This window comes from Gopherus flavomarginatus, chromosome 5 (genome assembly GCF_025201925.1).
Source record: "Gopherus flavomarginatus isolate rGopFla2 chromosome 5, rGopFla2.mat.asm, whole genome shotgun sequence".
Lineage (NCBI taxonomy): Eukaryota > Metazoa > Chordata > Testudines > Testudinidae > Gopherus > Gopherus flavomarginatus.
In genome coordinates, this window is record NC_066621.1 from 24,080,542 (window position 1) to 24,105,387 (window position 24,846).

At 43.3% G+C, this 24,846-nt stretch overlaps 1 protein-coding gene across 2 annotated transcripts; it reads left to right on the forward strand.

Moving 5' to 3' along the window:
* The first annotated feature begins 1,087 nt into the window (after nt 1-1,087).
* LRIF1 (ligand dependent nuclear receptor interacting factor 1) lies at nt 1,088-23,268 on the forward strand. 2 transcript variants are annotated; one of them, XM_050956157.1, is made up of 4 exons: nt 1,088-1,223; nt 10,125-11,616; nt 16,525-16,803; nt 22,317-23,268. In XM_050956157.1, the coding sequence occupies exons 1-4, from the start codon at nt 1,159-1,161 to the stop codon at nt 22,782-22,784; spliced, it is 2,304 nt and encodes a 767-aa protein (XP_050812114.1). In that variant the 5' UTR covers nt 1,088-1,158; the 3' UTR covers nt 22,785-23,268. The 2 variants fall into 2 exon arrangements, with proteins under 2 accessions (XP_050812114.1, XP_050812116.1); XM_050956159.1 differs by lacking the exon at nt 1,088-1,223 and adding an exon at nt 1,503-1,592.
* The last annotated feature ends 1,578 nt before the right edge of the window (nt 23,269-24,846 follow it).

Consider the following 24,846-nt stretch of genomic DNA (forward strand, 5'->3'; position numbering starts at 1 on the left):
CTCAGGTGGCTCCTGATCGGTGGCGCAGCGGGGTTAAGGCAGGCTCCTTACCTGCCCTGGCCCTGTGCCACTCCCGGAAGCTGCTGACATGTTTCTATAGCCCGGGGGGAGGCCAGGGGACACCATGCACTGTCTCTGCCTGGTGGCACCGCCCCTGCAGCTCCCATTGGCCAGGAACCACGGCCAATGGGAACTGCAGAGTCAGTGCTTAAGGTAGGGACAGCATGCGGAGACCCCCTGCTTGCCCTCAGGGAGCTGCAGCAACATGCCAGCTCCTTCCAGGAGCGGCGCAGGGCCAGGACAGGTAGGGAGCCTGCCTTAGCCTCGCTGCGCTGCCAGAGTTTTAGCGGCCTAAAATCTCCCAGTTTGGCTTCAGTCGCCTCCAGGAGATAAGAGCCCGATTCCGGGAGACTCCCGGCAAAACCGGAAGGGTTAGCAACCCTAGTAGATGGTCAGTGAGAGGTAACTAGGGGTGCATTGGGGGTGACTGGCGAATGACGGGGCCAATGTGGGGTTGGAGAATGAAGGGGGTTAGTTGAGGGGGATGGGCTGAGGGGTGCAATGTGGGTTAGTTGGGGTGATGGAGAGACAGGAGGCAGCTGGGGATTCACAATGTGATCTGCACATGTTGGACCGTATTGAAACAATTGTTTAAGTCTCATTTTTGGAACAGGAAGTAGTTCCTACCTACCGGAAGTGTGTCCCAAGCGCCCGGAAGTGATCTTGAATCGCGCTTGCGCACAGAGGCCGCAGGCGGCAAATTCCGCTCTTTCCTATTTTTTCCTCCGCGTGACCCGGAAGTGGCTGAAGATTGAGCGGAAGCTGCTTGCGACGGGCTCGAAAGCAAAGGGCCCTGCTGCGAGGGGGCCAGTAGGGTGTGCGCGAGGCTGCCGCAGCCGGAAGTGCGTTTTAACGGCCTCATTGGGAGTTCGTCCCTCCGAGCGGGGAAGTGACGTGAGGCCGCGGGCAGCGCCTGGCCCCGCTGTAGGGAGCCCACGGGGGCCGCCAGCGCCCAGCAGGGGGAGTCCCTGGACCCGCCTGGCACCAGGGGCTGGGGCCGCTCCGCTCCGGAGGAGCCGCCGCGCCTGAGGAGTGCCCTGGACAGCGCCCTCCTGCCCCGCGGGCGGCCGGGCGCCTCCCGGACCCGCTCCGCGCACCATGTCCGGTCCGCCGCTGGGGGCGCCGCACAGCCCGGAGGAAGGGCCCGGCAGCGCCGCGCAGTGGTGAGTATCGGCCCCTGCCCACGAGAGGTTCCCGGCAGGGCCGCTCGCAGGCAGCGCGGGGCTGTGCCCGGGGAAGGGGCTGCGGGCTGGAGCCTCTCGGCAGAGCGGTCCCACCGCTGCCACCGGGTCGGGCCGGGCCGGGGCTGGGGAGGAGCCTCGGAGCCTGGCACCCGCTCGGAGAGAGCCCTGGGCCGGGGACGGCAGCCACTGCAGGGTCTGGCACCAGCGAGCTGCTCTGGCCTGTCACTGAGCTAGGGCCGCACCGGAGGGGGACCAGGACCCCGAGGTACTGGGGGGGCTGTTGCTTGTCACTGGGATGAACCCAGTTTGGGGGTTCCCAAGCACTCTCAAAGCGCAGTGTGAAGCCGGGTAAGTAACAAGCATCGTTAGGCTCATGGAGGGTTACGAGGACAGAGAAAGACGTTTGCACGGGATCCTGAAAGGAATGGGATTCGGATTAGGGTAGGGAAGGATGGGGCGGGGGCTGTATCCTACTTTCTCTGCTCTACCCTAATGTTGGATTGGCACGTGATATGTTTTCTGTCTGTTCAGCTACCGAGGAACAACAGAGACTGTGTGCACGCACGTGTTACACATATATGCACCAGACCTGGTCTTGCCTCCATAGTTAAACAAAGAGCATATTATTCTCATGTAAAATTGCATTTTGCTTTTGATTTGACGGCTTTTCCTAGTGGCCAGAGTTGCTTTATCAAAGGAAAACTTCCCTAATTTGGGAAGCCGGTTTATGGTTCCCTGCTCTAGGTCAGTCCCTTAAAGACATCCTTGGCATGGTGCATCAATCTCAGAAGACCTTCTCTGTATATGGGCAACGATTTTCCTAGAAGGCTGAGTGGGATCTAAGCCAATAGCATAACTAAATAAAGACTTCCCCCAAAGTCTTAAGGGGGCAGCCATCAGTGAGGAGAAGGGCAAGCGCTGCTTTCACTCCTTCCCCCATGAACATCACACAGAATAGGTCTGAGCCACTTTCAGGTTTCTCTCAATAAAAACCTCTCTTCTTATGCAGACAGAACTGGCTGCAGAGCTGTTCCCAGGGAATGGAATGGGTAGTGGCTTTACAAGTGCAATAAATCTCTCTCAGTTGGCCAAAGATGGTTTCCTACAGGAGCATGAATCAGAGCAAAACTTCCCCTTTTCACACCTCTGAGATTGAGTGGACTTGTACTCCATACTAGATACTAATATAGAGAAGGACAGTTACTCGTTCCCACTTGAGCCTTTTTTTGTCAGTCAGTATCTTTGCAGGCACAGGTTAAGAACCTTTTTAAGGGAGCAAGCCGAATCTAATCAGTACAATGTAATAATTGTAATCTAAACAGTCATTAGAAATAGCTCACCGCTGTCAACAACTAAGCCAGTACCATTGTGCTTGGTTTGTCTTTTAGGTAGCTCCTTGTTAGAGGAGTGCCTGAGAAGTCAGCTCTATGAAAGGAGAGCTGCAGTGCTGTTGTGACTGAGTGACATGCAGCTTCTGAGTCACAGAATCCCTACCCTACAGGTTACAGAAAGATCTGAGATGCACTGATCTGTCCAGTAAGGGTAGTTTACCTACTTCCTGCTAATTGCAGTTCTAGCCTTCAACACTGTTGTCTTTCTTTCTCTCTCCCAAGAGGCAACTGAGGAAACTCCATGATATCTAAAATACATTTTAAAAAATGGAAAAAACACATTAGGGCCTGTTCTTGCATCAACTGTTTCGCTAAAAACAGTGAGGAGGAGCTCTCTTGGTCAAAATCAGGTTCTGACTGTGAATCAAGACAGGTTGTTTCCCATGGAACTCTTAGGAATAGGCGAAATCTATCAAACAGATGAGTTTGGAAAATGGTAAGGTGGAATACACTTTAGAGCTGTAGCTATTCACAAAGAACTTTCTTTGTCTGGTTCCAGATCTGCAAATATCCAGAAAGGCAACCAGCTGTGAAAACAGAGCTTACTTATTGAATCTTGAGTCTGTAGAAAATGCCCTACAGTCTGAATGATACCTGGACTCTACTTGTTCTTAATCATGACTCTGAAATCTGAAGTTCTTCACGCCCTCTGAGATTTAGAAATTAGATAGTTGCGTAGTAACAAGATTTAAAATGGACATGGAATTGCAGCAATGGCTTCATAGGCTTTTTATTTCTGTTTATCTCTAACATTTAATGTTTGATTAAGAAGATCACTTTAAATTCCTGTGATTGGCACAGCTTTGGTTCAGAAGTTAACATAATCATTCTTATTCTGGCAGTCAGTAACTCCTTGAAAAGTCACCAATTCTATAAGCCTTGTGTACCCAAAGTTAGAAGACATTCTCACCCTCACAATCCTGAAGAAGAAAAGAATTTGTTATGCTTCTGCCAGAACCATCTGGTTAAAGCCAAAGCTCTGTGTACTCTAGAGCAAGCTGGAGGTTCTCAAGAACAAGCCGGACCTAAATTCTGGAGCAAGATCACTAGCTCCTGTAGTCACCGCTGCAGTTTCTGATTTTCTTTTCTAGTTATAGGTTTGACTGTCAAAAATATGCAGTTAATTTCCTTGTGGAGTTTGTTTTTTATATTCAGTTTATTTTATTCTGTCCACACACTTCCAATTTATAATATACATTAGATTGTCATCTTTAGGTTTCAGAGTTAACATGTTAAGAGAATGGGGCCTGAATCATGGTGTCATCACAAATTTGTAGAAAGTCAGCTGTCACTAGTGGATTTATTCACATTGAGGTTCGCAAAATGAACAATTTGATGACTGGAGTTAAAGGAATGCTAATAGATAGCTAAAAGATGAGGAGGGAAACTAACTGTGTCCCCTTACTTCTTTAAGGTATCACGCAGGCCTGAAACGGTATTGGCTTTTGCTTGTTTTGAATTTTTTCCTCTTCAGAGAGAGATGCATGTAATATTTTTTCTTTGCCTTTCACATTAGAAATTCAGGACTTGCCTTTTGTAATAGCATAAAGAGCTGGTAAGACTGTAGTGGCGATGCCATGCTAGTTAACCCTGATTGAGGGGAATGTTACTTTTGTTCAAAAAGGGCTAGGAGAGGGAAATAACTATTGAAAGAACACCTATTAACATACGTGCTTGGATAAACATTTGGCAGAACAGGTTCTTAAGGATTCAGCACCCTTCCCCTTCAGTTAATGGCTGAGAAAGTTCACAATAGGCGACCTCTGGGACGCACCAGATTTGACATTCCTGATTATTCTAAGGTAAGAAAGAGTCAGGATTTTAAAAATATATATATATTTATTTATTTTAACATGGCGATCCTCAGACTGCCTTATATATCAAAAACAATGACAAAAAGCATTAAAAAATGGCCCAAACTCAGATTTTTTTCTGCTTTTGCAGGTCACTTTTGACCCTGTTCAAGCATTTTTTGCTGTCTTCCCACCACTCCCATTTCTAAACAGGAAGTTTAGAAAAATTGTCATGCGTATTGTCACACCTGGACAAAAAAAAGCCTGGCTCTTAAGTTCAGTAAAGGTAGCATCCCTGTGTCAGTTTCCTTTACCCGTGACATGATGAAAAAAGTTAGGACACTTACACCTGGGCTCTCTTCCAAAATTTCATACTGAAGAAGTTGGACGGATCATTCTAGAGACGATTTCAACCATCTTATCATTGCTTCTCTTCCTGGAAGTTCATCACATTCATGGTCTATTCAAGAGTTTGGCTTATATTCAAGATGTAGTGCATTGTCAAGAGTCATGACCCCAGGGGGAAAATAGACACCCTATAATTACAGTAAAATGGCAGTAAGAGATTGGGATGGCTTATTGAAGAATTAGGGAAAGTTTCTATTAAAATGTCATTTTATTAAAGAAAAAAAGGTGTGTGAGGGGAAGTGAAATGTAGCAAAACTCAAAAATCTGAAACTGTTGAACTCATTTTAAGGATTTCTTTATCAACAATGTCACCAGGAAGCGCAAAACTAAAATTAGTAGCTGGAGGTAGGTCCTTTTCCCGGTTCCTTTAGCAATGCCAGAGCTGCTAAGCTCTGCTTGAATTCTAGGAGGATAATTCTTTATTGAAAGAGTTAAGCTTCATTTAAAAAAATAGATCCCAATTACTCACATGTGAGTGGACTGACTGGTGTCTCATCATTCCATTTAAATATACAAAATAATTCCTAATCATATTCTCTAAAGGAAAAGAGATCTGTAACATGGAGAAAACTGGCTTTTAACTCTCTCTGCTCCCCCTCCCCCCCACTTTATGATGTATTAAAAAAGGTTGAGACTGTTAATAAATAAATAAATAAATAAATTGAATTTTTAAAAAAACATTTGAAATGTCAGTCCAGGTCTTTCCTAGTTTTGATAGAAGACTCATCAGTGATCTCCAGTGTATATGGCGAGCTTTTTCAACCCTTAACTGAAGCAAAAGAAGTGTCACATCTTAACAAAGACTGCTTTTTCTCCTAACTGTTTAATATATGTTTGAGTTGAACAGATGTAAACAAAAGAGAACTTTTAAACTGTCTGACTGAAAATTCCTTTCCTTCCCCATTGTTCAGCTTTCAGTGTCTTGTAATGCTACATCTCATTAGTCCTCCTTAGCAAATTGTCCATAAAACAAGTGTATCTCTACAGTACAAGCTTGATATTGTCTAGAAAACAGTATCTGTTGGTGAAGCTTGCCTTTTGCCTTCCTCTTACACAGGGTTCCACAGGTATAATTAGGGGTATGGTGCAAGCACCTATTCAGTTCTTTCTGACCAGCAGATATGCAGAGTCCAGAGCATACTCACCATCATTAATGCCTCTGTCATCTGTTTCTTCCTTTGTTCATGATCAGTTGAATGATTAAAAACAAAAAACCAAAGCCATAACTCCTTGCTGGGAGCATGCCTATCATGGAGTTCATTCTTACTCTTTTCCTGTTTTCATTAATAGTCACTTTGAGAGCGAGTTGGGGTGCCTGTGGACTGCATGGGAGATGTGCAGAGCCCCAAGTATTTTGCAGTTACATGGCTAGGGAATTTTCTTCAAATTCTGCTCCTGGCTGCAGAATCTAAGCTTTTACATCTAAAAGAGAAAAATTTCTAGACCACATAGTCATGAAAGAAACCTTCAAAATATGAACCATGTGTTACAAACCTGCGTGTGACCCAGGAGTCAGGTGCTGTCTTCCTGAGTCTGCATGAACAATAGCTTTGGGCGGTGTAAAGTGACCCCATTCATCTCAATAGGATGTTTTATTCTGAAACATGATGACAGCTATTTAAGTGTCCACATTAATTGTTTCACTGGGGTTGTTTAAGCAAAAACACTTAGATGAAGTACTTACCCGTATCTTCTGGTGCTAAAACTCCCATCTCTGTCCTACTTGGCTAATAAAACCTTCATTTTCCACTCACAACTTCCACACTGCAAATATGGGTTGTCAGTACAAAAATATGTGGAATATTGAAAATGAAAACGGGGGAAATGTTAAATCTTTATTTATTTATTTAAATGGAGGTATTTCTACCTGCTGTACTGGAGTGCAACATTTAGACTGTGGCAAAGTGAGCATAAAATATCCTTGGAAATGAGGTTTCATATCAAAGTGCTGGAGCTGAAAGCTTAACTTTCTAGATTTCAGAGTGAGGAAAGCTCTACAGGGTAAACCAGCCAGCCAATACCATGGTGATGATGTATTGCACCAACCACCAGTGGGGAGCCTGACCTCTGTAGCTGTGGCAGGAAGCTATCTGACTCTGGGAGTGGAGCATCCATTATCGGATTACCTCAGTGGCTCTGTATTTGCTAGGAAAGGACAATATATTGGCAGACCTCTTGAGCAGATACTACAGTTGGAAGTATGAATGATCCCTCAAAGACTCATCCTTTTCCACAAAGGCTGGAAGGCCCAGCTGGATTGCTCACTCACCAGAAACAGAATACTACATACTTCCAGACGTTCTTGAGAGCAAGCTGGACTCAGCATTGCTGATGGAGGCCCTTCATCTTAACTGGGGTCAGTAGTTCTTCTATGCATGCCCCATGATGCTGTTGACGCTCAGAGTCAAATGGAACAGAACCAAGATGCTGTTGATTACCCCAGGCTGGATTTCTTCGCAGTTTTGGTTCTCAAAACTTCCAGAACTGATATCGGAACCATAAAACCTGCTTCCCAGTTCAGTGAATCTCTCATGTTGTGGACTTGGACTATCAACTATGGCTGAAACAGTTAAAACTCATTGAGATCAATCAGGTTCCACATGGCAGCCATCTTGGCTTTCAGCCCTCCAGTGTGCTGATAGTCTACATTTACCATTCAGTAACCAAGTTACAGAAACAGTTGCTCCATGTGTTCTCTCTGGTTTATGAATCCCTTCTACCATTGGATTTGAATATTGTTCTCACAATGATAATGGGGCCTCTGTTTGCATCTCTATCAGGTTATTTTCTGTGTCATCTCTCTGAAGGTGTAATTAATCATAGCCATAACATGAACCCAGAGAGTTAGTTGAGATGCGGGCCTGAGGACTGATCCTCTTTGCACCATATTCCATAAGGTAAAGGTGCTTCTGGACCCTCACTCCAAATACCTGTCTAAAATGGCTCTGATTCTATCTTCATCAGGCAATTAGTCTGCCATTATGTTTCCTCGACTCTCATTCACATGCAAAGTATTCAAGCTTTTAAATAACTTAAGGCCCTCTCGACATTTACATAAACTTATTTATAAGTTCCCCCAGCCTTTTTGTGCTATTTGAGGGGTTGAGACCCGGAGTCAGAATATCTCAGGCTAAGTGGATCAGACTATTTATATGTAGAGGTTTATTTAAATTGTGGAGAAATAACATTTTTTCATGGATTAGTCATGGCATAAATAGCAAATTTTGTGGATGTGTTACACATCCACAAAATTTGCTATTTATGCCGTGACCAACCCACAAAAAATGTGTGATTTGTCTGCAGTGTTTCTCATACTGGGAATCCCGACCCAAAACAGGGTTGCAAGCCTCTTGTATGGGGAGTTGTGGTATTGCCACCTTTATTTCTGTACTGCCTTCAGGGGTTACTCCTGGGGGAATTCTGAGCATCTGCGGCCATGCAGAATTCACGTCTCACATAATTTTGTTTTTTCCCTGCATAAAAAACATTTTGCCTAAGAAGTGCTGCAGTTCTGCCTTTTTCTCATTAGGGGCTGCTGAACACAGCTGGCTGTTCTGGTGTCACAGCAGCCTCTTGGGGGCAAAAGGCAAAACTACAGCACTTCTTAGACAAAATGTTTTTATGCTGGAAAATACAAAATTCTATGCCTAGTGCTGCAGAATTCTCCTAGAAGTAGTTTATCACAGCACCCTGCCTGCAGAATCAGTTTAGGACAGAGTGGGGCACACAGAACTGCTGGGAGGTCACAGGTGGATTCAGAATGGCTAGTGGAAGGGGCAGACTGGAGCATGGTCTCAGGAGCTTGTGGGGTGACAGCATTGAGCCTCAGGATCTGGCGGGGGTGCGGAGACCCATCGGGATGCGGGGACAGGGGCAGACGTGCTTGACTGAATGGGAGAGGCTTGGGGTTAGCCAGGGTCTGCATGGGGGAGGCTTCCCAATACCCTAACAATCCCCGTCCTACCCTCCAAAGAAAAACCTCCTATCCACACCCAACACCTTCCAGGTTCTCTCCTAGGCTCCTTTCCTCTCCCTCAGCTCCTCCATTACTCCTGACTTCACCAAGTCTTTGCACTGCTTCTGACTGGTGCAGGAAATACAATTCTGTATTGTAATTTAAATAAATTACACAAAGTTCTGTATTAATATGCCTAGTAAGGAATCTATTTGTCAAAAAAAACACCACCACCGGAATCTTTTTTTTTTTTTTTGGTCTGTATTGTTACAGACATACTTGCTGACAGATATTTTGAAATAAATGACCAAAATAATTCTAACTGGCATGATTATATTGTGTTATTTTGACAAATAAAGTATGCAGATTTTTCAAATATTGTGTGCAGAATTTTTAATTTTTTTTGGTGCAGAATTCCCCCAGGAGTAAGAGTTGGGTGGCTGGAGAGCAGTGGCTGGTTGCTGGGTGCCCAGCTCTGAAGGCAGTGCTGCTGCTAGCAGCAGCAGCAGAGAAGTACGGATGGCAATACCATACCATGCCACCCTTATTTCTGCGCTGCTGCTAGCAGTGGTGCTGCCCTCAGAGCTGGATGTACCTCCAGCAGCCGCTGCTCTCTGCTCTGCCTTCACAGCTGGGAGGCCAGAGACCAGATTTCATGGGGGAGACCAGATTTCATGGTCCATGACACAATTTTCATGTCTGCGAATTTGGTAGACCCCTACACATATGTGTGCAGGCAGGGAGCCAGCATTTACCTTTCCTCCCTGCCTGAATGTTAACAACCTGCTTCTCCTTTCTCCAGAGTCCTGGAGATACAAAACATAGAAAGAGGAGCAGATGTCTCATCTTCTCTTTTTACATTCAGCATCATGCTCTTTCCCCCACGGTGCCCCAGTTTTTTGGTGGCTGGGGGTGTGGAGGGGGAGTGGTAAATGTAAGAGCAGTAGAGTGGTGGTGAGATGTCTTCTCCCAGGAATAGTGAAAAGTTATACCTCAGAAAGAGGGGCCTTGTGGGCAGAGGAGGAAGATATGTTGGGGTTTTTGATTTTTAGCTGAGAAGAATGTCATTCCCTGCCACTCTAGTATATAATAATTAAGCGTGAGTACAAACTGACAGAGTTCTGTAACAGCTGACCCAGTGATGTATATCACTAGAGAAGCATACGTTTTACCATTGAAATTACTGAAGACTATCTGTTATTTTCTGTAGTTTAGCCAGCTTCTAAGATAAGACTATGGTATGTGTACAATAATTGGTGCAAATTAATCAAAATATCTGTGTTCTGATCATTTACACTACTCTTTTCTTCTTCCTCTTCTTTTGTTTTTTAAGCATTGCAGGCTGTATGTACCAAGTAGTTCAGACGACTGGGCCGGATGGAAAAAACCTTCTGAAGTTGCTCCCAATCTCTAAATCTTCTGGAAATTTTATGCCACTAGTTCAGTCATCAGTTGTGCCTGATACCGCTAAAGGGAATGTATCAAGTCCAGTTCATTTTACTTTTAAGACACAGATTGCCAGTAGCACCACATCTTCATCTGTCAAGATACCTGTTTTTAAATCCACTAATCCTGGAAAGATCATTCTTACAAGGACATTGGATAAACAGGAAAATCTTAGCGTGAACCCTGAAAAAGAGAGCTTGACTACAAAACCAGTTTCTAATGTTCAGAGTAATTCTGTTTCAGTTGATAGATTGTCTTTGCAAAATGTTGCTGTGTCAGCTTCGTCTAACCAGAGTAATACAGCATATGTGTTAGTCAACACAAAAAGTCTTCCAGTGACGGTGAAATCTCCTGTGCTGCCTTCTGGGCATCACCTTCAGATACCAGCTCATGCAGAAGTGAAATCTGTCCCAGCTTCTTCTTTACCACCTACAGTACAGCAGAAAATACTTGCAGCTGCTGCTACAAATGCCTCTGGGGCAGCCGAAGCCACAAAAACACCAACTGTTATTTATGTGTCACCAGTAAATACAGTGAAAACAGTCGTTCCCAAGCGCTTGCAAACCATTTGCCCAAAACCTGTCACAGAAGTATCAGAATCATTAATACTGACAACTGCACAAACAACGGTAAAGAGTTCTGTTCCGCCGGTGGGAACTTCTGATGGCCAACAGCGCCAGCAGACTCCAATGAAATGGGTCGTGCAAGAAAATTCCCAGGCATCAATACCGTACCTTGTTCCTGTGAAGTCATCAAATAACATGGCTTCAAAGATCTTGAAAACCTTGGCGGATATGAAGAATGTAGAAAAAAATTCTGCAAATATTTTACCAATCTGTTCTAACAGCCCTAGTGGAAGCCAGACAATCACTCCTATTAAAGATAATGCTCTGGTGATGTACAATGGGAAAGTGTATTTGCTGACAAAAAGAGGGTCTGATGTTCTGTCAGCCCAAATTGACCAACAAGCCTCTCCGGGTACTGACGCTCCTTTTAAAAAGGACACCTCTCAGCTGATAACCAATAAGGTGGTAAATCTAGTGTTGTCGAAAAATAAAGGTATGACACTTACCCATAAGGATCCAAAGCCAAGTATAAATACAGAGCCTGTTCCACAGCCTGATTTAAGAAAGAACTTAAAACCTGCACCCACTCTGCTTGCAACACCACATGTGAATCAGCATATTATTACTACAAACCAATGCAGGCCTTTGTCCACAACAGGGGGGATTTCAAATGAAGTGAACCCAGTTAAAAAAATGGTGATGGATGAAAACATGCATTGTAACAGCAAAGAGAAGAGTCATTCTCCCAAAGCAGCAACTGCTGTTACTCCTCAGTCAAAACAACATTATGCTTTCAGTGAAGAAGAACAAAAGGTAACTGTCTACAGCAAAATGTGCCCATGTTTATCTTTACCAAATTACGTCTACATCCTGATTCTGTGTGACTGAAGCCAGTGTCATTCAAATCACATTTTTCTCTAAACAAGCATGCTGCCCTGCCCCTCCAAATATTTCTTAATTAACCAAAAAGAAAAGCAATAAGGTTTTAATCAGTAAGATTGTAGTATGCTAATGAACAAACGTGAGAAGAGGAAAGAAAGGGAAGCTTACTTCTGTGTTAGCCAATGATTGCCATTTTTAATCTGGAACAAATTAACTAAAAACTCCTACTGAACCATACCCTTCATTCCAAGCTGTGCTCCCTTTCCAATGGAACCAAGGAGGAGCGCTCCTTCCGGAAGGAAGAGTGAGTCCTGTCCCGTCAGTCTGTTTTCCTATCAGTCAAGTCCCAGCCTCTTCTGAGCATTTGGCAAAGAGGAGAATGCTTATTTGAAACTGCTTTGTGCTCACTTTGCAAGAGACAGAGACTGCAGAGACTGCAGCAGAGTCACTGCGGTGTGAGATAAAGGTATTCGTGCAAACCAGCTGAAGCCTTGGAAGTCCAAGGGGACTGGGCTACCAGGTGCAAAAGTGGATGCCAGGCAACCATAGACTTACCTCTGACGATATCCAGCTGGAGAGGAGGAAGACACAAGTAGAGAGGCCAGTGGTTGACTTTCTCTGATAGGTTCTTCCCCTAAGAGCTTAGTAAAAAGTTAGGTTAAAAAGTCACAGTGCATAAGTAGAAGTGAGGACTTTAATATAAAAAAGCATGCACACAAAAAATAAAACCAAGAAATAGTCTGATATCCGTTTTCATAGAGTGTAGTTGGCTGATCCTCAGCCTGAGCTCTGCTGTAGTTTCTTGCCCCTGGGTTCCCTATGGGAGCCCACCCCCCTGGGCAATATTACCACTTCTGGCAGGAGTTCAGTTCACTCGCAGGATCTCTTCTGAGTCCAAATATCTCTAGTACATGCTGACTTTCCCCAGGTCTTGCCGCCGGTTATTGGCTGAGAGCAGCCTTCAAAGACCTCTTGCCCATATCAGACTTGCAGTGTCAGTCTTCCTCCAAAGAAGAGGGATGTAGGGTAAACGAAAGGGCAACCACTACCCTGGCCTGGGCTCCTCTTGCTACTGAAGCTCACTGCCAGTCCCCAGCAGCCTTTCCTCCTGGGCAAACTCCCTCCTCCTCCCCCCCGCCCACTCGCAGTAGCGAGCATCACTTTTTTAAGCTCCCCTTTTCGTGATGGAGCATGTTCTGAAGGTGTATGTTATTGGCACTGCCTGAGTGCAGGAACGCTCTGCCTTTCCATCAGTGGGATGGGGGCGTAGCCCATCACATACCACTCCTCTTCAAGTCCAGAAATGTTTCTTGCTTAAGAGTCTCCCCAGTCCCATCTCCCTGAAAAAAAAATGCATTTGCATGCTCTTTCCTTGCTTGGTGCTGCACCCTGAAGCTATAGGGCTGGAGTGCTAGATACCAATGCATAATCTGAGAGGCTGAGTCCTTCATGGAGGGTAGCCACTGCAACAGCACATGATCTGTGACTAGAGAAAAGGGACTACCCAACAGGTAGTACCTGAGGAAGTACGCAGCCCTTTTGATAGCCACAGATTCCTTCCCAATAATTCAGTCTCTCCCTGGGGAACAACTTCCTGCCTAAATATAAGATTGGGTATGCTTCTGGAAGAGTCCTGGGAGAATGCCGTTCTCAGGCAAACATCAGAAGCATCTGTATAGAAAATAAACTCCCAGGTAAAGTGTGGGTTGGCAAGGACCAGTGCCTGGCTTGGTCACATTTTCAGAGTATTCAAGGTTTCAACCCACCAGGCATTAGTTTCTCTGCCTTTTAGCAGATGGGTCAGGGGAGCTGTGATTGATGCAGAGTTGAGGATGAACCGGTGACAGTATCCCATCAGGCCCAGAAAGCACCATATCTCCTCATCTGTAGTGTGGGGCCTGAGTTTATTCATTGACTTTGTCTAATACAGGTTTCACAATGCCTCCTCTTATCTGATACCCTAAAATAATTTACTTCTGTCACAGCCAACTTACACCTAGATGGGTTAGCTGTGGGGCAGGCTTCCTGTAGGGATGTAGGGACTGGCTGAACCTCTTTAAGTCAGGATCTCCACTTCCCTCTTTCCCGTAGTCCAGTGTGGCTTCCTTTGTTCTTCAGGGGTTGATGATGCCGTGGGCAGCAAGCAAGGGAGAGACGATGTGGAGCGCTGCCCTCTTGTAGCCATTTCTCTTGCTCAAGAATCATCTCCCACTGATGTTTAGGAGACAGAAAGTCTGTGTGGCCAGGAACTTGTTTGTGACTGCCTTCCAGAACATGCTGGAAAAGGCCTGGGCAAAATCATACAGTGGAATCTTGTATCTTTACATACAGTGTTGCCACATATACTTTACCAGGACTATAATGATCAGCAAATCATGAGTTTTCAAATGATACCTTACACAGTATGCTTTGTACAAAATGTATCATAGTCTTGTAAAAGGGGTGAACATAGTGGTACAGACTGTCACAACCGCCTTCCCTTGAACCCATCCTGCAACCATCAACTGGGGGGAGTCCTCCTACAGGCCCCTTCTTCTGCTGCCCAGCCCTCTGTGTAATCTCATTCCATCCAAGGACGTTCTTTTTTCATATTCCCCTGTTGTCCCCTGGAGCAGCAGGTTATCAAGCTCTTCCATGCAGTTCCTTCCTGGTGGGGAGTGGGTTTAAACTATGAGTGGGACTTGTGTCTGAGGTCAAGGGCCCCAGCCCAGTTTTTTGCCTCACTAGGTGGTTATTCAGATGATGTCTCATCTGAGCATGGCCCCATCCCTTGCTGAGGTCATCCCCTCTTCATGTGGGTTGCTGGGGTGAGGTTTGTACATGTTTTCATTGCACCCAGGATGCAGCGTCTGCTCCTGGGCAAATCTCCCTCTCCTCCCACCCCTGCTTGCAGTAGCAAACTTCACCTTTTTAAGCTTCTCCAGATGGAGCATGTTCTTCAGGTGCATATGGTGAGAGTTGGTAGTGTTTTTCCTGGAATCAATCAGTGAGGATAGAAAGTGAAAATGTAGGGGAACCTTTGATTCTCTAGCCTGTGGTGAAATTATACTTATCTCTATATGCTTTGGTAGAGGAAGTCTTCCTACATAGCAACAAGCTGTTGACGGGAGAATGGATCAGGTATGGGGAGAGAAGGAGGGGGTTTTGAAGCAAGGACAGAAGAGAAGATAACAGGACGATGCCGAGTAGCAATTACCATGTCATCCTGGGACATGCTACCATACTAAATTAAAGTCGTATTTGCTGTATGATACTTGGCTAAGTTATTTATGTCATCACAGTCCCACTAAGTGCCTCATTCAAAAGAACAGCATCAGAGGACAAGGAGAGAACAATGCAATATGATGCCAATCATACCTGTTCCCTTTGGGACAGGCCACTGGGTAGTACAGCCCTGGGTTTTGTTCTTAACTATTTATTGCAGGGTTTTCTAGCTTATGGATTGTGACTCTCAATAACAAGGGGTTTCAGGAGAAGCAAAGGAGGGAACATGAGGCTATTCCCAGGCCTGGAGTGTTGTAGCCTCAGCATTTCCCTCCGTCGCAGGGCTCTTGGTTAGTAGAGTGGAGATAAGAACTCTGCTTAGCAGCATGGAGCAGTTCCAGGATCAGCCAGCAGGGAGAACTAGAGGCAAGAGTTGTTTCCTTCTTGCCAAATGCATTGTGGGGAAAGAGGAGATGCTCAGTCCCCACATGTTATGCCAAGCTGGGGAGGGATTCACCAGCCCCTTCCCAATCCGGATATGTAAATGTAGTGCTCTGAAGGGGAGAGATCCACTCCCTTTGGGCGGTGGGGAGGGGTGAGGCAGAGAGAAACTTTGAGGGAGACAGAGTAGCAATTTTACTGGCAACAACCCTTCCCAGCCTACACTAGACAGTTTTTTTTAGCCTTAATCCACAAAAAAATAATACCATGACCCAAATCCCACGTTCTTCTGTACCCACAAAAGATTGTAGGATACAGTGAGTGGCAAGTCAGAGTATTTGGCCATTTTGTGGTTGCAGACTAAGAAAGGCTGAGGATCTCTAGATGAGAAATTTATTATTTTAAAATATTATTTCATTTCTTTTCTCTAGTCCCATTTTGACATGTGCCTCCCCTCTGCCAGCCCAACCATTCACATGAGCCAGGCATACTTCTTATCATTTTGTACATATTTTAAATCACTGCTACAAATTATGGGTTTGGTTTTGGGTTTTTTAGTTCATTATGTACCTTTGCACCCAAAATGGGACTGAATTTATTTCTGTCGTCTGCTTTGTGATACCCTTATGTCAGAGCTTTTTCAGTTCCTGAGGCCTTTGTGGAGACCAGATAGTGTCAGATATTTTGCTTCCTCTCTTCCTCTCTCCTCCCACATGTGCATGCTCAGACAGGTATTTGTTGTGTGATGGTTAAGAGTGGCATCAGTTTACAACAAAATTATGCACAGAGGACTGTTAATACCAAACTTCTAGAATTATCAGTCATCTTTGAAATGTAGGCACCTACAAACACACTGTGATCCAGGAGATTGTTGTTGTGATGAATATTTCCTATTTAGTCATCTGTTCCTTGGTAATTCTGGGACCTTAGGGTAAGTGGCTACCTTGCCTCTCATAGCACTTTGTTAGTATACTAGCAGGACTTGATAACTTTAATTTATGTGCTGTTTTAAAATAAATAAATATGGCAATGAAAAGGCAAATGATCATCTTACAATATTGTAATTTCTCCAAGTAAGCCAATATCTAAAGTTTAATTAACACTTTTTTACCAGAATATCAATGTTTTAATGATCACAAATGTGTTGATGAGTGGCTGCAACACTGTTTATATATTGTATTTTTCTTATTTCAGATTCAAAATGAGAAGGTGTGCTCATCAGAAAAGGCCACTGAAATCAAACACAAAAGAGAACCCGATTGGAAACAAAACCTGGAATTAAGAAAGAAATTCGGTCTCTTTAAAGAGGAGAGAGTATACCTTAATAGAATTCCCTTTCAAACTCCTCCTGCAGGATCAGAAGCAAGTGTGTGCTCCAGGAATAACTTTAAAAAGAATAATAATTCTTTGAGTGCATCACCACAAGAAATGGCGATAACAGCTAAGCAGCAGGACCATGGTGAAGAGGAAAAGGTATCTCAATGTTTATGTATTTTGATGTGTACCCTCCAATAGCCTACGCTTACGCTTTTAGAAGTAGAATTTCACTGCTAATTAAATTACAATTTAACACAAGTGAAATTAATGTGAAGGAAAGGGGAGAGGAAATAACATATTTAGCGATTCAGCACTAGTTTCAGACTGTAGCTGCCACAAGTACAGGCAGTGTTGGTTGCCACTCATCTGTCATGCAGATGGCACTCAGTTCACTAAAAACGCTTCTTTTCTCCCAGATTCCTTCAAACCACCTCTCACAGCTTCCATTGGTGGTTCCTCTTTTGTTACTAACCTCATCAAAGAAGCAGTTAGAACTTCAGACAGAGCTGTTATCTTGACAAGTTTTATGGCATATTTTAACTTAGTCTGTGAAAATCTGGAGGTGGGAGGAAATTATTTGCTTGTAAAACTCTCCCTCAAATAGCCACCATCATAGCATCCACCCAAGTGCTTACTGAGGTCTGTGTCTCCTGTGATCCAGAGCAGCCATTCAGTACCTAACAGAAGTCTTAAATCAGACAAAACATTTGCTTGTCTCCTCAAGTTGGTCCACATATGTTTTTGTCCTAGCATTCAGCAGCTAGTGGCATGGAACAGGATGACCTTCAACAGTGGCCTACAACAGGCCATGCCAAACAGCTGTCAGATTGTGTAATCCCTCTGAGGAAGAGTCTTCTCATCAAGAATGAGTATCCTGGCTCTGACTTTCAAAGAACCTAATGTTATTTTTTTTAGGTTCTTCAATCTCATGGACTTGACCCTGAGTGAGGTCTTAGAGAAGAAATCATTCATTCAGATTCTTGACATATGCATTCATTGTCCTTGTTTTTAAAGAATAGAACATATTTACATCCAAAAGTCTCACATTAAGTACAATAAACCCAGATACCAGCATATTTTGTCTTGCAGACCAGTAGTGAAGTCTAGTTCTTTCAGGGATAGGGAATATCCAGCTGGAATCAAGAGACTCCTCTCTTTAGTAGGTAGGTTGTCAGTGATGCTGGGAAAAGTGAGAAAATTCTCTCTCTTCTTGAGGGTTAGCCCACAATCCTGTTAGATAAGTATTTCTTGTCTTGTGGAGACGGAAATATCTCAGAATTCCAGCCCTTCTCCTTCGCACCCTTTTTCCTTTGACAACTGTTTTTCTCTTCTCACATTCATGATCCCGCATCGAAGAAATCATATCTTCAACAGGTCGCATCAGCTAATCAGTGTTGGAGCCTCTTTTCTGTTCCCATAAGGCCAGTTGCTGAGACTCAACTCAGTTTAAGTTATGGTCTCCCTTCCTCCCCAAAATCCGGAGCAGTCAGACCCCTCTTGGATATGTTTTGTGAACATTCAGCCATTTCCAGAAGTTCAAGATGGAGTATCTCTCTTCACTCTATCCTGGCAGCTAGGGACTAAGACATTTTCTTTGCCTTAGCTCAGGGATGCCCAATGTGTCCATTGCCCACATGCATCAGGAGTTTGTTCTCAGGGCAGCTCACTTCACTCCAGTTCAAATCCTTGCTCTTTGGTCTGACATCCAAATACGTGTGCCTTTACCGGGATGGTTGTTGTTTGTTGCCAAGGCTATAAGGCATGTGTTGATGGCTCATTCAAACAAAAACCATGTCTGAAGCCATGTGAGAGGTGTTACAGCTCTGAAACAAAGGAGCATAAAGAGCCACAGACTCTTGAGAGGCTTTACCACTGGGCAGAGTAGAACCGAGGTTACTCACGGCCTCACGTGTCCTCTGACAGCTCAGCCAATAAGCTGACAAAGCTTAATTTTGATAGGAGTCAGGCACTTAACCATGGGCTCTTTTACAAATCCCATTAGACACCTTCTGTATCTCTAGGCGCTTCATTTCCTTTGTACCTCTGTCCCCTAGGAGCCTAAGTTTCACTTGAAATAAACAGGACTTAGGCTTCTAAGTCCCTTAGGCACTTTTGACTATTTTATCTCTGGTCTTGATGTAAATATTTCAAGTGATGGAGAATTTACCATATTCCTTGGTAATCTGTTTCAGTGTTCAGTTACACTCACTGTTCAAAATTTTCATCTTGTTTCAAGTCTGAACTTCGTTGACTTCAGCTTCCATCAGCTGGATCATTTTAAGCCTTTGCTAGATTAAAGAACCCTCTAACATCAAATATTTTCTCCCCGTGTGGGTAACTATAGACCATGATCAAGTTGCTTCTTAATCTTTCCATCAATAAGAAAAATATACTGAGTTTACTTTAGTCTGTCATTGTAAGGCATATTTTCCACATCTCCTATTATTCAGCTGTTCTTCTGTGAATCCTCTCCAGTTTTCAACTTTCTTTTTTTAAAGTGTGAGCTCATGAACTAGACACACTATTCCAGTAGTTGCCTTACCAATGCCATATACATCTCCCTTCTCCTTCTTGATGTTCCTCTGTCTGTTATCATGTTCGCCCTTTTTGCTAAAGCATCACACAATCTGCAGATTAGGGAAGATCAGGCTGTGTTCCTCACGTATAGGACAATATCTTCACAACCACAAGAGCTAGAAACTTAATTTTAAATGAAAGATTAAATTCTTCAGAAACTGCTTGACTGAAACCTAGATGTGATATATGTACTTTGTCCCTTCATTCACTTATTTTGTACATCTAGTTGAAAAAACAAGAACAAAAAGCAATGAGGTTTGTCTGGAAAGATCTGTTCTTTATTAACTCGTTCTGCTTGTTGGTCTTGCTTCTGTCACCTTTCATTAATACTAATTTCCCCTTCAATATTCATTCCATTATTTTATTAAGAATAGGAATTAGATCTATGGAGTAGTAGTTGCTACTACTTTGCCTTTTGAAAACTAGTGCTTTGTTGGCTTTTCGCTATTGTTCTGGCATTCTTATTTCTTCTGAGAAATAATTGCAGTGGTATAGTGATTTTGATTGATAATTCTACAATACATTAAGAATCATAGAAGTAAGAGTCCTTTTATCCATCTAAGAAGGCAGTATCCAACTCCACATTGTTCAGTCTGACACCAAATAGTTCCACTCTACCCAATCAAACGCTTTCTCATGATATAATGCTAATACTATCAGATGCCAGCTCTCCCTAATTTTCAGTAATCATCTGGATTTTTTAATGTAATTATTAAATTACTAATTCAGGCTTCAATCTACTGATTTTGCAAGCCTGCACATTTTACATATATAAGTATGTATGTGAAAGAGAGAGAGAGACTCACTCACCACCACTCAGGTTTGAACACAGCAATTAGAGCAGCAGCCACAGGGGGCATTCTTCTCCATTGCCCAGGAAGTCTAGGCCCAGGACTGGCCAAGATAATTAAGGAACCTAGGCAGGATAGGAGGGCAGCTTTCCTAGGGTCGATCCTCCCCTTCTTTTTGTTTGGGAGTGGGGAACACAAGAGTGCAATGGGTTGGAAGCCTCCTCGTTGGCCATAAAGGAGGAGAGAAGGAAGAGAGAGGTCCAAGCAACCTCCCTAATTTTTTTGCATAAACATCTTTAAAAGTCTGAGAGCAGGCCTGGCAACACTGTGATAGCCAAGAATTTTCCTTTGATTAGGCGGAGTGGGTAGCCCCAACACACATCCAACATTGTTAGATATCTTGTCTTGGCGGAAGCCTGTCGTGTGTGTGTGTTTAATGTATATAATGTCATAATATATTTAATCTGGTTCAGAGGTGGACAAACTACAGTCTGCGGGCCACATCTGGCCTGTGGGACCATCCTGCCCAGCCCTTGAGCTCCTGGCTGGGCAGACTTGCACCCAGCCCCTCCCCCACAGCCTCAGCTCACCATGCCGTCAGCGTTCTTGGCAGCGGGGCTGCGAGAGCCGGCGGGTGTAGTGTATTAAATTGCTCCCCATAGGAATGTGCTACTTATGGAGCACCAGGAATGGCAGCCGTAAATAATACACTATAAGTAGCACATTCCTACGGAGACCAATTTAATACACTACACCCGGCCCTCCATACAGTTTTGGAACCCTGATGTGGCCCTCAGGCCAAAAAGTTTGCCCACCCCTGATCTTGTTGCTGAAACCTGGTCGGTAAGTTTACATCATGGTTTAACAGGGAAATAGGTCAACAGGATGATTCAATAATATATTCTCCCTGGATTTGGGAGGACTGTTCTGGTTGCTTCTTTCATTGATGCTGAAAGCTTTATCCCAATTTGTTAAAATGTCCATAAGTGGGCCTATTCACACTCATTTGATGACGCTCCATAGATAACTTAAGATGTGCATTGAGGTCCTTAATCGTGGACCATGGAAGTTTTGCCATTGACTCCAGTGGAAGTAGAAGCTTGGGGAGGATTTTCTTTCTTCAAAAAAATATAGGAAATTCCATTAAAAATGTTTTAAGGTATCACAGTGAAGCACTTGAAATCTAGGAAACACCAAAGCTGAGTTTACCCATGAAACCTGAACTCGGTCCCCTTGTGAGTCTTCCTTATAATACAGTCTTCAATGATGTGATTACAAACCATTAATTTCACAGGACCCCTTCCACATTCAGGTATGAATATTGGATGTTGAGCAGTAAATGACCCACAGGGGTAACAGTTAATTTTAAATAACATTAGAACAGAAGTGGAGAGGAAAGCTGCACTCTGTACCATTGTCTTTCAATATTTTATATAGTTTAAACTAATTTAATGTAGTTCTAAAAATTGTTTCAAATGCAGTAGCGACGTGTGTGCTAAGTGTTGCAGTAAGACAACACCCAACTATTTTAAACCCTGGATAGTTTGTCCTGTTTGTGGTCAGTTCAGTTGAGGACATGTAAAAACTGCCGACTTATGCCTGGTCTACACTAGAAAATTAGGTTGCTTTAGCTGCATTGATCAGGGATGTGAATTCACACCCCTGAGCAGCATAGTTAAGCCAACCTAGGTCTCCATGTAGACAGCGCTAGATCCACAAAAGAATTTTTCTGCCAACCTAGCTACAACCTCTCAGGGAGGTGGATTCCTACACCAAAGGGTGAATCCCTCCCGTCAGCGCAGGTAGCGTCTACGCTGAAGTGCTACAGCAGCGGTGCCCCTTTAGCATTTTCAATGTAAACAAGCCCTGTGTGTGTTCTTACAGTAGTAATTTATGGCAAGGATGCAAAGATAACCTTGTTCTTTTCAACTGCTACAAGTAACAATCAGTCAATCAACAACAGTGATGTAGTTCAGTTAGATCACTTGTCAATTTTCACAGTTGTTGGTGTGCATTGTTGGAAGATAGGATCAGTTCTTAGTTTCCTCTTGTTCTGTTGGTGTTGGTGTGGGGACAGAATTAGGATTCTGCAGGTTTACATACTTTTTAATATTTATTTACTTAAGGGTAACCTTAACTTTGGAGCATATTGCATCAAACCATTTAATGAATTATTTCAGCACAGTAACCTCAGATAACTACAACAAATAGTTGTTCTCGTATGTGCTTAATTTACCTTGATGATAAAACATTGAAATGCTATGCAATTTAGTGTATATATATTTTTTTGTTGATATACAGATAATTGTGGACCTCGAACAGGATTTGACTAAAAAAAGAAAAGCTAAACTCTCGCCAATGCCAGAAAATGGAAAGAGAAGAAAAATGATGGTCAAATCAGCCATAAATCCAAGCGTGGAAAACAACAGCACCAGTTCTGTAATACTTAACAAGCGTATTTCATCCACACCAGTCTTATTACAGCAGAAAAATTCCACAAGCTCTATCGGATCATCTCTAGGGAAGAACTCTGAGCAAGACCCATGTGTTCAAGATAACCAAGTTCAAGACACATGCTGTTCAGCTTTAGTTTCTTCCGAAGATGATGTTTCAACTAGTGAAAGTTCCTTTCGAGACGATGCTTTCCCTTTGACTCCGCCAGACTTGGATGAAACAATCAGGGATGAAAAAATAAAACGACTGAAACGGCTATTAAGAGAACGAGCGGCAGCACTGGAAGAGATGCGTAAAAAGATGCAGCAGACCTGAAAAATCTAACAAGTAATCTGGACCATATTCATTTCGATTTCCTGGACATTGGTGACTCAAACAAGAGATTGATTTGGTTCAGTGCCTCTGAACATTTAAAATGAACATATAATCTAATTACCTGATATTCACAGGACATTAATGGGAGCTAAAATGCATGTATATAGAGGAGAGTAGACCCCAGAAGTAAGGAACATAAGAACTGGATTGTCCAGTATTCTGCTTTTGGGGAACCTATGTGAGTCAAAAAATTTAATGTGCAGAAAATATGCTATTTGAATTGTCAGTGCGGTATATTCTCTAGCTTTAGAGTGAGCGCTTTATGTACTAGTGCTAGAAAATTCTTGTGCTTTGGAATTTCAAGGCCTGTTTTTTGGAAATGAAATGTGAATTGCAAACCTCAATAGTAGATTTTTGTATTATTATTATTTTTAGTGCATGCTCACTTGTGAATTACAGGAAATAAACTATAACATTAAATTGTTTCAGTACTTTAGTGGTCAGTTTTTTAATAAAGATTATTTGATCTGGTCATTAGATTTTATACAATAAAAATTGTACAACAAAAAAGGAGGTGATTTTATTTATAGAGACCATTGTACACATCTGAAGAAAAAGCAAGATATAGATGGCATAGCAAACTATACCATTGGCTTCTCTTGGGACTAATGCATATGCAGGTCTTTTAGCATTATTGTTATAAGAAATATAGGGCATTTGTCACCTTGGTATCGGAGTGTCTTTTACAGGATTACGTTGAGAGAGAGCATACGCTTTGCTTTCTTACCGCCTGCAGTTTTCAATCTGGCCCATTATTCAGGAAATCATTTAGCACAAGGACTGGTGTAATTTGCTGCCCAACCCCCTTTCCCCATTGGGGCATGTGGAAGGAAGGGAGGAAATGTGACTCAGGTTAACCTCACTCACAGTGTAACCTGAAGCTACTTCTGAGCTGGTGCAGTGTCTTGTGATATTCTGCTCAGAGCCGTGTCTAAATTAAAAATATAATCCTAAACGCAACAAGAGTCCCTGCCTAGTCTATATGCCTATAAGAAATCAATGGCCAAGGCCTGAGCCTGCTTCTTCGAAGATTGTACCTCCAGCTTCCTCCTTGAAACAGTGAGCTCAAGCTTTCAGCAAGAACCTTGTCCAGCGTACAGGTGAAGTGAGGGCTTATGGGCCAAAAGAAGGCTGACTTCAGCATGGGAGCCTGCAAGACCGGGGAAATGAACTGGGGCGAAAAAAGCAGTGGTACTTCCAAACTCAAACTGCAAGCCAAACTCTGCCCAGTTGAGACACCAAAGTGAGGTAGTTGACTATACAGATGTTCATATGTGCTCTTCTGGGATTGGCTTTCCCTTCTGGGGGTTCATATTCAATCCTGGGCTCTGGAATTAGCTCCCTCTGGGGAGGGGTTCTGCTGTTCTTTTTCCCTGCTCCTCCCTTTCAGCTCCACAGTTTAGACTGTGGGGAAAGTGTTGGTAACTTCATAAGCACCACCTGTTTGGGGCATCTAAATGAGAGGCTGCTCACCATAGACCGTGCATGTGTTTATTGTGCTGCTTTTTCACATACTTTGATCAACTGTTACCTGTGTTGACAAATTAACATATTTGGACCTCAATGTTAAACCCCAATCCCTTGCTGAGGGATGAATAGAATGGTGCGCCCTACCCAGAGCAATTGTTTGTCTCTCTGCAAACTCAGCCAGACATCGCTACATCAGCTTCTTTCTAGTCAGGTTGTCAATTATTGCTTTGCAATCATTACAGTGGAAACTGAAGAAGGAAGAAAAAAAAAAGATGAGATTCTGGGAAGCAAGATTATATCATAACTTCAAACAGGAAGGTCATCGAGACTTAGACTAAAGGCTTCTACATCTTATTGATTTTCAGTGGGTCTAAGGATCTTATGAAAATTTTACTTAAAATGTTAATAGACTATAAGACTCATAATTATAAAGTCAGAAGAGACCATTTGTGATAATCTTACCTAACCTCCAAAGGTTGAAGAAATTGCCATTGTTTGAAAGCTATGCGTGATCCTGCTGCAGTTAAGCAGA

What these genes read in the sequence shown, in the direction of transcription:
- LRIF1 (XM_050956157.1), top strand. Translation starts at nt 1,159, where the DNA reads ATGTCCGGTCCGCCGCTGGGGGCGCCGCACAGCCCGGAGGAAGGGCCC. An exon ending in CCCGGCAGCGCCGCGCAGTG is followed by an intron (nt 1,224 to 10,124) that starts GTGAGTATCGGC and finishes TTGTTTTTTAAG; the next exon opens with CATTGCAGGCTGTATGTACC. An exon ending in TCAGTGAAGAAGAACAAAAG is followed by an intron (nt 11,617 to 16,524) that starts GTAACTGTCTAC and finishes TTCTTATTTCAG; the next exon opens with ATTCAAAATGAGAAGGTGTG.